The 16172-nt window shown below is 41.6% G+C and overlaps 1 protein-coding gene across 2 annotated transcripts in view; it reads right to left on the reverse strand.

Moving 5' to 3' along the window:
* The window catches only part of IGFBP2 (insulin like growth factor binding protein 2), a 70260-nt gene extending 58646 nt beyond the window's left edge, over nt 1-11614 (reverse strand). Inside the window, exon 1 of one of the 2 annotated variants that reach the window (XM_058196029.1) lies at nt 11177-11612. In XM_058196029.1, coding sequence (XP_058052012.1) covers nt 11177-11552 — 376 coding nt within the window. In that variant the 5' untranslated portion in view covers nt 11553-11612. Of the gene's footprint in view, nt 1-11176 lie in introns of both variants that reach the window. The other variant, XM_058196039.1, reaches the window with a different exon arrangement.
* Nucleotides 11615-16172: the final 4558 nt, after the last annotated feature.

Genomic DNA, 16172 nt, shown 5'->3' on the forward strand with positions numbered 1-16172 from the left:
TCTCCATCTAGCTGTAGTCATGGCAGACAAATCAGCAAAAAAAAAAAAAGTGATAAAAGATGCTGATTCAAAAATGCATATCAGTTTAGAAATACACCAGTGCAAGAATGAATTTATATGTCACGGTGGTACTCCTGCAAATATTCTGCTTACAATTACTCAATTATATATTAGAACTGCTATGGGAACAGTTTATATTCAGATTATCAATGGTCTGCATATTTGTGGCTACAGCTGTCTTTTTGCTCCATCTAATATTCTAATTCAATAGGAATTCACTGACTGCACTCACAAAATGCATTTAGTGTTGCCCTTTCCATGTCATTTATATATTAAACTAAAAGAAGCCCCTCAAAAACTATACTTTCACAATATTATATAATTGGAGTGTATTCAATAGCTAAATGTATTTCAAAAATTCATTCAATCAATTCACAAATCCAAGTAATAAAAAATAAAACTTTTCTCCAGACACAACAGTAGAGATCATCCAGTAGCAAACTGAATAACTATGTGCTTGGAGTACCATAAAACTCAAATAGATGGGCAGACTAAACAGTATTTCGATATTCATGAAACTAGGTAGGAGAATTGACATAACAGAAATAAAGAGTACTGTAACTGAGACTCACTGGGTGCAATTCTATCTATTAAACAGCTATCAGGGACATAAAATTACAAATAAAGAATTGGAAGTACATTTGGCTTAAAAATAAAAAGATGTCAAAATTCCACCTATTATTTAAACAGACAGAAATTTTAAAAACTTGACCTAAAATATCTGGGCTTTATATGATGATGATAAGAAGATACTGTATTGATTTCTGTCAAGTGTCACATCCTAAATCCAAAATTTATTTATTTATAATTTATTCATAAAATGTATTGGCCGCCCATCATACCACAAGGTAACTCTGGGCAGAACAATATTGACTCTACACAGGTTATTCTAATATCCATTTTAAATGTAATCCCATTTTAATTTTAATATAAAATTGCAATTTTACTCATACTCAAAGCTTTACTCAGGGATTTTCTATTTTGCTTCAAAAATCATTCAGGTTTAAAAGAGATGAATAATCTTTCACCATGTCCGAGTCCAAACACGCTTTGTAACATGAATCTGATGGAACAGGGCACTGCAATTACTGGAGTCTACATCAGCAGAAGTTGTAAAATCCTCAGAGTTGAAAGCTAATGTAGCATCAGGCCAAAGGCTAAATTCCAGAGAAGGTCACAACTTTTCTACCACTTCATTCCAGAAGAGTTTGATAATTCCCTCAACACTGTAAATAATTCCCTCAACACTGTCAGACTATTTACTGAATCTGCACTACTATTAATCGTTTCATAGTTCCCATCGCCAATCTCTTTCCACTTATGACTGTATGACTATAACTTGTTGCTGGCAATCCTTATGATTTATATTGATATATTGATCATCAATTGTGTTGTAAATGTTGTACCTTGATGAAGGTATCTTTTCTTTTATGTACACTGAGAGCATATGCACCAAGACAAATTCCTTGTGTGTCCAATCACACTTGGCCAATAAAAAATTCTATTCTATTCTATTCTAAAATGTCTTCCACCTTGATTTCCCAGGAGAATGAAAAACAGACCTCTGCAATCTTTTCTTTCTTTAGCATTCTATAATTGTTTCCTCTCGAAATGAACTATCGATTCAAACTTCTGACCCTGATATTATTCCTAGTCAGAACATAAACCTATTCTTGTTTGATTGTGACCAAAGGAACAGAGTGAGCAGGTGATCACTTTAACCACTCTTTTTAAGCTGTACATCACACGTCACGTTAGAAGTACAATTCTATTTTCAGTATTTAAATGCTTTTCAACATGTATCACCCATAAAAAAAAAGAAATACACAACTGATAACTTCTAAATAAAATTACATATTTGATGTGTATTAGTAATTCAGTAGTTTTAAGTTATCAAAATTATTATTTTGTTCTTTAAAAGAAGTAGCCATTCTACCCCCCACACCTTTGATCATATGGTCACATTTAGTGTTGAATCTTCAATGAAATCTAGCTAACCCGGGAAGGGGAAGTAAAATGGGCTGTGTGATAAGACCATTTTCTATGCAGATGAGCCAATAATCCTCTTGGAAAAGTATTAAATGACCAATGATATTCAGGTTATTAGGCAAAGTTTTTAAAAAATGTGGCAAAAATCAAGTCATAGAACACAAACTTTTATAGAATCACTAACATTATGAATAATAAAGCCAATGTCCCAGGACACTTTGCAAACATCAGATTTGTTGTAGCATGCAATCATGTAGGTTCCTTCTGTCAGATATCCAAAGCACACCAAGTTGGCAGTAAACTGAAGTGCAGTAGGCACTCTATCAGGTTAACAAAATAAGACTAAGAAAATAAAAATGGGAAAAACCAAAGTAAAAATACCACAGTAGTATGCAGAAGAAACTTTTCTCAGAGAAGAGATTTAGTTTTACTATATGTTATTTCTTTTTCAAATGCTAAGCAATTCCACCAAATATGTTTATGAGAATGCTGACAGTCAAAGGTATCTCGGCCGTCCAATGCATGCTTAAGGGTTGTCAAGCTCAGTGAAACTTAGTGGCCACGTACACAATTGCAGCAGTTTCTTTGTGTGAAGTTTACAAGAGTTACTTGTATAGTTTTATCAAAATATGAAGACGTATCTTAGAAATAGGAACAATGGAAATATTTTCATATCAATAGGAAGAAAGCTGCACTTCTTTGTGAAATGGAGTCAGTTTAAAAGTTATTTTATTAAAGAAAAAATGGAATAAAATTCATGAAGTCACTTCACAAAGGATTTGGAAGAATACACTGAAACCAGCTGGTGGTGTTTGACTATAGACATGGGTAGAGGCAGTAAATAGAATGTCATCTTTGTTGACTTAATAGAAGTGAAGCAAGAACTCCAATTAAATACCAGTTAGGTATTGTTGAAGTTAGTCTAGTTTTAATTAAGTACCTTTATGAAGCAAGATGAATTGTTCAAAGTTTTATAAAACTTAACCCCAAGGGTCATAATTGTACTTGAACCTTTATTTTGATTCCCACAAGTATTCGACTATTCAAGAGAATACTCACAGCCTGTTTTACAATCAGAAATGACATCTATTCTTGCCACATTTTGTTTGCATTTCTTCCTACATGAAGCTTGATTGGACTGCACAGGCTTTAGAGGAAGATTAAACAATCCCAAAGCCCATAGTAGAAGCATATTCAGTCTTATTCTTTATTTGACTCCTGCAACCTTCCTCACTCTCATCAGGGACAAAATCCATGCCCCCACCTCCTTATTTTAGGAATTGAATTCCAGTCCTCAATTAAGAAAAGGCTCGCCCCTCCTGACTTTTTCTATACAGTACAGTACAGATAATCAAGAATCCATGGAATAAACATGTACCGCATGTAACATCTGTACTAAATGTAAACTAATCGAATTACTGGAAGAAAAAGCAAAGGGTCTAGAGGCAACTCTAGCCATTCTGAAACTCAACCTAAAAAAATGAGAACCTCAAATTTAAGCAAGAAGGCTATGTATGTCCTCTTCAATATCTTCATAATATATTTGGATGAGGGAATAGCAGGGAAATTTGCAGACAACACTAAACTGTCAGGAATAGCTAACAGTCCAGAATATAGGTTCAAGATTCAGATGGATCTTGACAGACTTGAACACTCGGCCCTATCTAACAAAGTGAAATTCAATGTAGAGGAAAAGTAAGTTTTTACACAGGCAAGAAAAACCAAATGTACAGGTACAGATTAGGTGAAACCTGGCTCAATAGCAGTAACTGTGATAGGGACCTTGGAGTCCTTAAAATAGAGCCAGTAGTCTGTGGCAGAAGCCATAAAATCCTAGGTTGCATTAACAGAGGGATAGAATCAAGATCATGTGAAGTTTTAGTACTGCTTTATCAAACCCAGATAAGACCACACTTAGAATGCTGCATCCAATTTTGATCACCTCATTATATAAAAAAAATGTTGAGACTCTGAAAAGAGCATAGAGAAGAGCAATAAAGGTGATTAGGGGCTAAAACATATGAAGAACAGTTGCAGGAATTGGGTTTGTCTAGTCTAGTGAAAAGAAGGACTAGAGGGGGCATGACAGCAGTGTTCCAATATTTGAGGGGCTGCCACAAAGAAGAGGGGTGTGTGTCAAACTATTTTCCAAAGCACCAGAAGGCAAGACAAGAAACAATGGATAGAAACTAATCAAGGAGAGAAGCAATCTAGACCAATCTAGACCTAAGTAGACATTTTATAACAATGAAAACAGCCAGCTTGCCTTCAGAAGTTGTGGGTGCTCCATCACTAGAGGCTTTTAAGAAGAGACTGGACAGCCATTTGTCTGAAATGGTATATAGGGTCTCCTGCTTGAGCAGTGGGTTGAATTAGAAGACCCCTGAGGTCCCTTCTGAAGGTCCCTGCTCGTGTGTGATTCTGAATATACTTAAAACTAAATCAGCACTTGGATTTTGGCAGATGAGGGTGCTCTTGCCAAACTATGTTCAATTCAGATTACCGTATATACTCGAGTATAAGCCGATCCGAATATAAGCCGAGGTACCTAATTTTACCACAAAAACTGGGAAAAACTATTGACTCGAGTATAAGCCGAGGGTGGGAAATGAGGCAGCTACTGGTCAATGTAAAAAATAAAGATAGAGCCAAGTAAAATAACATGAATATTTATTTGAACGAAAAACAATAAAAGTGCAAAAGGGGGTCCCCAAAAAGAATATGGTATCAAAAATACAGTATCTTTAAAAGTAACAGCAACCAAGCTAACGAGAGCTAAAATCCCTCAAAACTGGAGTTCTCCTCCTCATCATCTGTTTGTCCAAACAGAGCTTCAGCTACTTCAGCTTCTGTGATGTTATCCGCATATACGTTGTCGTCATCACTGAGTTCACAGTCGTCATCATCACTGCTGTCACTCTCATACAATGCGCTGTCTTCACTGCCATCCATAGCATTACTAATGCCACATTTCTTGAAGGCACGTTGCACCATGTCCTCTGGAATATCTTCCCATGCATCACGAACCCACTGTGCTATTAGTTCTATGTCTGGCTTTCTCAGATTTCCAACTTTTGTCAGACGAGCTTGACCAGATGTCATCCATTCATGCCACATCCTTCGCACATGGTCCTTGAAAGGTTTATTTAAACTGACATCTAGGGGCTGCAATACAGATGTAAGCCCACCTGGAATAACGGCCAAAGTGACTTGAGATGACTTTGCCAATTTTTTTATGTCATCAGATGTGTGGGCTCTGAACATATCCCAAACTAACAGTGATCTTCTAGTCCAGTCCCCACTCCTCAAGCAAGAGATCCTATACTGTTTCAGACAAAGGATTGTCAGTCTGTTCTTTAAAAACCCTCCAGGAATGAAGTGTCCAATAAGGTTCAAATTGCAAGTACCGGTAGTCCTCAATTTAAGACTGCAATTGAGCCCAAAACATTGTTTTGTTATTTTTCCCTAACCGTGTATGTATCCCCTGCCCCCATTTCGTCAGGCTGCCATCAAAGCGAAGCACGGCTGAATATTATTATTATTATTATTATTATTATTATTATTATTATTATTATCATTATCATTATCATCATCATCATCATCATCATCATCATTATTATTATTATTATTATTATCATTATCATCATCATCATTATCATTATTATCATTATCATCATAATTATTATTATTATTATCATTATCATTATCATTATTATCATTATCATTATCATTATTATCATTATCATCATCATTATTATTATTATTATTATCATTATTATTATTATTATTATATGATGATGATGATTTTTTTGCATTGGACAGAGCGAGCTTCAGTTTACCAAACTTTGTATCTTTTAATGAAACGTGTTAGTCTGGAAGGGACTGTTTGAACTCACAAAACACTTGCAACTTTTAGTTCCGTGCTGAGGATTTTTGGAAAGCAGCCCAGCAATATTTATTTATTGCTCGGACTGCTCTTATTTTCACTCCCCCTTTTCTTTTCTTTTCCTTCCCTCCCTCCCTCCTTCTCTGCCTCTCTTTCGTCCCCCACCTCCCGGGATCCTTGCGGGTCAAAGGTTCTGCCCTGCCTTACACCAGCCGCCCACCTATGCCAAGGTCTCCCTGGCTCTTTCGCTCTCTGTAAGCAGCGGCTTCTCGGCAGCGTCGCCCCCCTCCATGGATCGGCTCCTTCCCCAGCACTGAAGGCATCCTTAGGAATACACCCCCACCTCCAGGAAAAAAAAAGGGGCAGAGAAGGTAAATCGCCCGCCCCGTTCGGAAAGGAAGGGGAGAGGACTCCAATGGAAGAAGGGAGAGGAGAATTACCAATAACAAACACAAAGCGCTGGGTTAGAGGTGCCTTGTCATGTACAAGGAGATCAGAGAGGGCAACCACCGCGAAACAATAATCAGACTCAAAACGGGCTGCTTATTTGCCATTTGCTCTGGGTAGAACGGGTTGTTTAAAAAAAATTGGTTTGGAGAAGGAAAGCTAATTTGCTGATCTGCGCGAGGGTCGGTTTCTTTTGCCTCCCTTCTTCTTCCTCCTCCTTCTTCCCACCCTAGCTTGCAATGCCCCCATCTCTCCTCCTCCTCCTCCTCCTGCCCCCCTCTCGGGGGGAGAAATTGTTTGTTCTTGCCGTATTTCTCCGCTTTCCAAGAGGCTTTTCTTTTTCACCTCTTTCTCCCCACCTCCCCAATTTCCATAGGGGGGAAAAAAAACCCTGGGGAAAACTTGGCAAAAAATAAAATAAAATAAAAAGTACTGAGTGCAAATGTTTTTTTTTTATACTGTAGTTGGAGTTTTCCACGTTTCTTTCACATTCAAGGCAGCATTCTCCCCCATCCTCGCTGCTTTTCCAAAACATGCTTTGAAACCTTTGCATTTTATTGGGATGTATTCAGTGACAACGCCCCTCCGCCCCTCCGAGGCGAGAGGAGGACAAGTAAGAGGAGGCGAGAGTGACAAACAAATAAAGAGAGTTCTTCTCGCCTTGGCGTTTGACACACTCGCCCTCCTCTCCGGCGAAATTGAGTGCGGCGGCAGTGGGGTGGGTGGGTGGGTGGGGAGGCCGCCGTGAAGTGCCGGCTGGGGAGCCGGGATTGAAGTGCCGGCATGCTTTGCCAGCTCGGCCGGCTCGTTTTGGGGCGGCGGCTGGCCTCGGTGTTTTCTTCCGCCGCTTTTGATGGCGGCGGCGGCGGTGGTCGGCGGAGGCGGAGGGGCGTTCGACATTTCGCCCCTCTCACTCGTCCTCCTCTTGCCCGCGGTGGGGGCGGAGGCGTTGTCACCTCGCCCTCCTCTCCAGCCGAAATTGAGTGCGGCGGCAGGGGAGGCCGCCGTGAAGTGCCGGCTGGGGGCAGGAGCCAATCCCGGGCTCCCCAGCCGGCACTTCACGGCGGCCTCCCCACCCCACTGCCGCCGCACTCAATTTCGCTTTCGAGAGGAGGCGAGAGTGACAAACGCCAAGCGAGAAGAACTCTGTTGTTTGTCACTCTCGCCCTCCTCTCCGGCGAAATTGAGTGCGGCGGCGGAGGCCGCCGTGAAGTGCCGGCTGGGGGCCAGGGCCAATCCCGGGCTCCCCAGCCGGCACTTCACGGCGGCCTCCCCACCCCACCGCCGCTCGCACTCAATTTCGGCTTTCGAGAGGAGGCGAGTGACAAACGCCAAGCGAGAAGAACTCTATTTGTTTGTCACTCTCGCCTCCTCTCAGCGAAATTGAGTGCGGCGGCAGGGGAGGCCGCCGTGAAGTGCCGGCTGGGGGCCAGGGCCAATCCCGGCCCCAGCCGGCACTTCACGGCGGCCTCCCCACCCCACCGCCGCCGCCGCCGCTTCGCACTCAATTTCGGCTTTTCGGAGAGGAGGGCGAGGGTGACAAACGCCCCCTCCGCCCCCACCGCGGGCAAGAGGAGGACGAGTGAGAGGGGGGCGAAAATGTCGAACGCCCCCTCCGCCCCCCCCCCCCCCCCCCGCCCACCCCCGCCGCCCCCCTCAAAAAGCGGCGGGAGAAAACGCCGGGGGCCCGCCGCCGCCCCAAAACGAGCCGGCCGAGCTGGCAAAGCATGCCGGCAGCATTTGGGCTCGTCCTGCCGGCCCAGCTGTTCCCGAGGGCAAAAAACCCTCTCCCTGGGTCGGCTCTGCAAGGGTAGACTCGAGTATAAGCCGAGGGGGCGTTTTTCAGCACAAAAAACGTGCCGAAAAACTCGGCTTATACTCGAGTATATACGGTATATTAAATTTGATTTCATTGCTCCCCAGTTTGAAAGGAGCTTAAAGCTCTGTGTCTTACACTGAACTCAAACTCAATGAAAGCGGTTTCTTCTCATTCTTCCGCTCCCTTTATAATAGGAAAACTCTCATCACCCATTCATCTTTTGCAAGCATTATTTTGGAATGTGTAATGAACAAAGATGGTTTCTGTTGAGAAACTCCTCTTTATTCAATAAATTGTTTTTAATAATCCTTTCATCTATTAACCTATTTCCTCAGGAAAAAAAAATAAGCAAGCTGTGCTTTCCTCTAAGTGTTTGTACTTTTAAGCAATGCAATACTATTAAAGTTATGTTGTGCGTGTTCTTCAGTTGTCATACAAAGAGGAACAGGAAACATGCAAAGTTATGTCATAAAAATTAAGTGTTCCCAGTAACTACTATTACAAAAGTATTTTTTAAAAAACCCTATCAAGCTATGTTGATGAAATAAAGTTTGGTATAAAACACTGATTATAGAAGAATGATTTCATTCAAGTGTTAACTATATTTGAAATTCCCTTTAGTATATTTTCTGAAGCTCATGACTTTTTGAAAGCCACCTAATTAGCACAAGACTGATGTTTCACTATATCCTTTATACCAAAAGAGACTAAATTTAAGTCCCACTAAATTTAGAACGATTTTTTTTTGACTAAGCATGGAGACATAGGAGCATATTGTATGTCCCATAGATGTATAGAATACATTTATAAGGCTAATTTGGAAGAATTTGAGAATTGCATAGAATAAATATTTTGTGAAAAAAATGCTGTATATACCATTGGGGATGGATGGCTTTAGGACAGTTTATTCTAATCCTAGCCGTAATAGCACGAAAGATATAGACTAACATTCCTCTTTCTTTACCTCAGGCAGGGTAAGTTTTAATTTCACTATAATTAACTGTTTTCAGCTGAAAGGCTTTAAGCTAAGACAGTCAAGACAAGCTTTTAAATAGTAAATTGCAGTACCCTCTAGTCACAATGGATTTTGGAGATCACAAACAATTAAATATGTACACTGTGTCCTAAGACAGTTCACAAGGCAATTGAATTTGACACGGATATATCATTTTACAGTGTGTTTTCCATAATCTATTAAAAATGTTCTTCAGTATAACTGGGGATATAATATAATATAGCAAACCATAGCTGGTTTATGCTTCTTCAGCACATCTACTTAATGCTGATACATGTATTGTTTTTGGCGTCAATATATATTGATACCAAAAAACACTATAAAGTAATTATCAAATTACTCTTAAGAAACTTAAAATAAAGTTTGAAATTCAGGGATCTGGGATCAGAATTCTGAGATCAGGGATGCCAATATTACCAGAAGGATTGATTTTCACTTTAACACTCTTATAATTAAAAGCACTACAAGGGAAAATAATTCTATTTCATTCTGCATCCACACATAGAAGCGGTATCCACAAAATGGACCCCACAGCAGAAAAAAACTCCAAAAGCACATTTTAAGCAAGTGAAAGTATTAGTAGCTCTGCAGAAAGCTACAAATAAAATAACTATGTCCACCTGTTTCTGTGCACCCTCAGATTAGAACCCCAATTTCCATTCTGTTATCAATCCAACTTCCTAATATCATGTGCCTTACTTTTTACTTGCCGCCTCCCAGCAAAACATGTCTCTTCTTCAAATCCCTATTATTCTTGCCATTCAATTATTTCCATTTGTACAGTAAACACCGCATCTAAATTTTCAGTTAAATTTATTCCTGGCCTTTTTTAAAAACCAAATTCTCCCTGAAAGCTGGTATCAATTATACTCCTTTCATTAATTTCCTGTGCCCTGTTACTTAGAATCTCCTCTTCTTCAATTCTTTCATGCTCTTCTCCTATGCGTTTTACACTGGTTTTCCGTACTGCTTTCTATTCTGTTCTCTTAGTCAATAACCCCACATTCATCTTATTGATCCCATCACTACTCTTTTCTCCCAGACTTCTATCTACAGACTACAGACTCTCTTCTACACACACTCCTAAATTCCTCACACTTCTCAGGTGCTTCTCAGTTAAGCCATTTGTAGTCTCAGGTACTTAAAAGAATTATCACGTTGTGCATATTCCCACAAAAACTCTGATATACTTCTCAAGCTCCCACCAAACCACCCTATTCTCAATTTTTACTCAACCGTCCAGTAACTTAAATCCACACAAACTCTAATATACTTCTCAAGGTCCCCCTAAACCAATCTTTGGTTGGTCAGTCTTCAACTTCTGCTCAACACCTGTAATTTAGTCACCCGTAATGTAATTTATTCACCCTTTTCTCTATCAGGAAAGACACAACAATGCAAAATGCAACACATCATCAGAGTTCTTCAGATAAGCACCCAAGGAATAAACTTTACCTGACCCTGCAAATATGAAGAAAAACTCTTTGTTGCATTGCAGCAACAACAACAACAACAAAATATGTTGCAACTGTGAGCTCTGGAATTGCAGTATTAAATATGGGCACCTTGCTTTTCCTAACCTCAAGCCCAAATTTGGGGGATTCTCCCATATAATCAGTCCCAGAATTTACATTCCTCCCGAGGAGATGCTGAGGCTCAATTTCGCCTTAAAATTCTCAACCACAATCTTAAGAAGGCTACAGTGAGGTTACTCAGTCCTAACACTTGATTAAATATACTCTCATTGTTTAGTCCGGATCTAAGTCGTTTTTTGGGGAACAGTGAAGAGTTTGGAAACCCTTTATCCTTCCTGGTTTGGGGGAAGCACTCTGCACCTATTCAGAAGGCCAGCCCTGAGGCTGAAACAGGACCAGAAAGGTCGGTCATTCTTAACCAAACGTCCTTTGCTCGCTTTCCCGGATGCCTGCCTTAGCTCACCCCGCGGAGACCCTCCACTCACCCGCCTCGAGGATGGCGGCGCCGTACTCAGGGGTGCAGATGCCCTGTCCCTGCACCAGCGCCTGAAGGGGCAACTCAGCGCCGGGTCTCGGGTAGCAGCGGAACCCGGAGACGCAACGTGGCGTGTACACCCCGCAGGGCTCTCCCTCGAAGCGGGCACAAACTGGACAGCAGCCACAGCCGGGCTCTCGCACTAGCTCCGGGCAGGCGGTGGTCTCGTGTCCGGCGGGATGGCAGGAGGCGAGGCGGTCGGTGGTGCAGGGCGGGCAACGAAACAGCACCTCGGGCAGCGCCAGCCCGGTTGGCGGCAAAGACGCCCACCAGCCCAGCCCGAGCCACAAGGAGGAGGCGACGACCAGCTGCGGCAGCTGCACCATCCTGGCGGCGGCAACCGCTTGACTGAATTACCGGCTGGGCAGGTGCTGCTGAGCGAGAGACTGGAGGGTGCCCGGCACCGCTGGGTCCTAGAGGCAGGCGAACGGGCGACGCTCCACCCTCAGCTGGCGCGGCGTGCGAAGGGATCCGCTCCCTCGCGCCCTGCCCCCGCCCCCGGCTGATGGAGGGGGGGAGGGGCTCCCTTTGCCGCCCACTCCAAAGTTCAGAGGCACCTTCCGTCCCCACCATCAATTCCATACGCGGGACAACCATTTGTGTAGCAGACCCCCGGGCTTCCCCCTGAGAAGTCTCTTCGAGATCGTAGGTTCGCGTGATTCTCCCACCTAGGCGATATGGTGAGAATAAAAAGTTCAACCAAAAGAAAATCGGAAGAGAAATTGGTAGGAGGCGAGGCGGTCCTGTATATCCTATTGCCCTTTGTTGGCCGTTCAAGCTGGGACTGACTCGATCCCGAATAGAATAGAATAGAATAGAATATAATAGAATAGAATAGAATAGAATAGAATAGAATAGAATAACAGAGTTGGAAGGGACCTTGGAGGTCTTCTAGTACAACCCCCTGCTTAGGCAGGAAACCCTACACCACTTCAGACAAACGGTTATCCAATATCTTAAAAACTTCCAGTGTTGGAGCATTCACAACTTCTGCAGGCAAGTTGTTCCACTGATTAATATTAGCCCATCTCCTGTTACTGTTTTGACTACTGTTTTAAATGAAGTTTTGACTTCATTTACTGTGCTTCTGTACTCGATTTTCCACAAAATTCATGTAGTCTACCTTCAGAACATCCTTATGGAAATAAAGTGGCCCAAAGCTGCTTATAACATCAGTTATCAAAAAAATGTGCAAATAAATATTTAATTGGGAAACTAAAAGAAGGGCTTCTTGCTTACATTTTTGTTCTGCGTTGTGTTATTATGATTTACTCTGGTGGTGTGGTTTTATACCTGGGATTTATTATTTTTAAAGGAACTACATATTTAGAAGCCTTAGTTGTCATCATCATCATTACCACCACCACCACTGTATCTTCATTTAAGCTGGGTTTTTACCTACTTTAAGAAATACTGCCATCAAGAGGTAATGTATGAGATTATAGAACCTGAAATCCTAAATCACTTTGGAGGCCTTGGCTACAGTTAGCTGATGGAAATGAGCATAAAGATAATAGTGGTCACTACCAGCTCCTAGGTGTGTTTTATAACCTTCAGTGCCCTAAACCTGAATATTGTAGGCTTCTTATGGTGATGTCCCCACCACAACAGCATGTGGGAGACTGAGTGGCAGAATCAAACAGTTCCAGCACAGTCTCTGATATCCTTTGACAAGGACAGATCTCCGGCAGAGCTGGTGGCAGTTCCGAGTCCTTTCATTAGATGATATATAAACCAATTGATAATGGGCAGTATATCTAAGCAGATTACACTGGCATGTGAAGAAGCACATGACTTAGGGGAAGAAAAAAAAAAGATTCCCGTTTCCTTTAATGTATATTTTATTTATTTTTTAAATTTTTTATGCTTCCCAATGAGGTGCCCCTGGGCTGCTTGCAGGCTGCTTGCAGCTTATAAAGATTACACTTAACAGCCTGTGAGTCCTTTATGTTAATTCTAAATATTTGAAAGTATTTGATTTTTCCAACCGTTTAAAGATTTAAAGCTCCTAAATCAATGGAGAAACATCTCCACATCTTCCATATCCCACCCTGACAGGTTGTGTTTTTTAGGAATGGAATGCATAGCTCTGCTCATAAAATAAAAGCAATGCATTAGCCATTATTTCGCACTCTGTCTCTCAATAATTCAGCCACTCAGCGTGGGTCGCACCCAATCATCTTAAGAAATACCACTGGCAGAATGGAAGACTGGAACTAAACGTGCAACTTCTGAAATAGCTTCTGGAAAATACTCTTTTAAAAAAGTTCAAAACTAAGCCATAATAATTGCTGCTCGCCAAACCAAACACAAGCATGGCACTGAAAATACCTTAAGGCAAGGGTGTCCAAACTTGGCAACTTTAAGACTTGTGGACTTCAACTCCCAGAATTCCTCAGCTAGCAAAAACTGGCTGAGGAATTCTGGGAATTGAAGTCCACAAGTCTTAAAGTTGCCAAGTTTGGACACCCCTGCCTTAAGCTGTAATTAATGCCTCAGGCAACTTAAGACAGCCTGCTTAAACTCTGTTAAAGAAATATCAGATGATGATATTAAAAAGAATATTGAATCCTAAGGCTATCCGGCACTTTGGATTCAAAAGTGAAAAGGGCTTCTGAACTCCCAGGAATGCAAATATTGCATCTCTCTGTAAAGTGGCCACACCCACAATAGGGCCTAATTATTTTAAATACACTTTCCAGAGAAAGAAAAAGAAAACACCTGCTGGAAGCCTGATTTTACTGTTCATTGGTGTTGATTACAGCCTAGAGAAATTTATTAATAATCCAATTCTTTGCAAGCTCATCCAGAACTATATCCCACTGAGTTTACTCCCACTCCCAGGTAAGTGGGTATAGAATTGAGGCCTAAATTAGTAATGCACTTGTCAGAACACAGCCCTGATAAAAACAGGACATGGCATATAAGCAAATTCTGTAGGTGGGATAATTATATGTGTCCTGAATTCTTTTCAAAAAGGGAACATGAGTAGCACTTTCCTGGTTTTGCTATTTCAGTTCCTGGTAGTACTTCCATAGATTATACCACTATTTCAAATGCTAGCCTATTTATCTGTTAGTCTGTCTATCTGTCTCTATATCTATCTGTCATCTATCTATCTATCTATCTATCTATCTATCTATCTATCTATCTATCTATCTATCTATCTATCTATCTATCTATCATCATCTATATTTCAATTCTTCCATACAAACATACATACATACCAGTGGTGGTATTCAGCCTATTCTATCTGGTTCAGGTGAACTGGTAGCGGCAGCTGCGGGAGGCTCCGCCCACCCACCCGGACATCATCACATCCTGTTTTTGATACTGCTCATGTGCAGAAGATCCTGCACATGCACAGAGGTGTTTTGTGTGAGTGAAGCGAGCGAGCGCATGTGCTCACATTTGTGAACCAGTAGTGAAGGTAAGTGAATACCATCCCGGTACATACATATATTCAAGAGTATGTATGTATGTATGTATGTATGTATGTATGTATGTATGTATTATGTATGTATGTATCCAAGGGTTGAAATCAGTGGTAGGTTGCCCCTGATTTGGTCCGGTTCTTGTGAACCAGTGGTGGGATTCAGCCAGTTTGCACAACTTCGGGAGAACCGATGGTTAACTTTCTAAGCAGTTTGGTAAACTGGTTGTTGGAAGAAACCATTAAGGCAGAGAACCGGTTGTTAAATTATTTGAATCCCACCACTGTTGCGAACAGATAGTAAAACCAGCAGGAGGCTCCGCCCACCCACCCGGACGTCGTCAAAGATGATCTGCGCATGTGCAAAAGCTTCTGCGCATGCGCACGCGATCCCGTTGTGAACCAGTAGTAAAGGTAAGTAGAACCTACCCCTGGTTGAAATATTGGTAGATAGGTAGGTAGGTAGGTAATAGATAGATAGATAGATAGATAGACAGACAGACAGACAGACAGACAGACAGACAGACAGACACAATTGTACGTATGTGTGTGTATGTATGTATCCAAGAGCTGAAATACAGCCAGCCAGCCAGGCAAGGCAGGCAGGCAGGCAGAGTAGACAGACAGACAGACAGACAGACAGACAGACAGACACAATTGTACGTATGTGTGTGTATGTATGTATCCAAGAGCTGAAATACAGCCAGCCAGCCAGGCAAGGCAGGCAGGCAGGCAGAGTAGACAGACAGACAGATAGATAGAACACACACACACACACACACACACACACACACACACACACACAAACTTTCAGCAAGACAACAATGCATCATTTGGTGGAAAAAGACAATAAAAAGGTGTGTTGTTAGAGATACTGGCAAGATTGACTAATGGTTTGGAAGTGAACTCATATAGCCATGTGCTCTGGGTGGTGCTGTTCTGGGTAAGTGTACTTTGGAAAGGGACTTCACAAGGGACTTTACAAAGTTAGCACGGGGGTTGTATCTAGCTACTGAGACCATCCCTGTAAGTGGGAGCATTGATGATGTTACCTAGTTTGGGTAATGACATGTCTGCAAGAAAACAACCAAGCTCAGACAGCACCAAGGACCTCTCATTTCAATCCTGAGCTACAAATATTGTCTTTTATTGGGAGCAAATTTGCCGTATAGTGTGGCTGTGTACTTCTGATTATTAATTTCCAAAATTGTAATCCTGTTTTTAAGCATTGGAAAGAGACATATCCCAGGCAGGTTTTAGAACACCCCTTCCTCATTGCTCTTAAAAGATGGTAATTATTTAAATAATAGATTCATTTTATGTTTTTACTTCTGCCTTTATTATTAAATAATTCAAGAAGGCAAACGTGCCTAATATTCCTTCATCCTCCTGTTTCCTTCCAGCAACAATAGTGTGAGTTGGATTGAGAGCAAGTGATTGGCCCAGCTGCTTTCTTGCCTAAGGTGGGGCTAGAACTCCCGATCGCCTAGTTTCTAGCCCGGTGCCTCAACCA

This window comes from Ahaetulla prasina, chromosome 1 (genome assembly GCF_028640845.1).
Source record: "Ahaetulla prasina isolate Xishuangbanna chromosome 1, ASM2864084v1, whole genome shotgun sequence".
Lineage (NCBI taxonomy): Eukaryota > Metazoa > Chordata > Lepidosauria > Squamata > Colubridae > Ahaetulla > Ahaetulla prasina.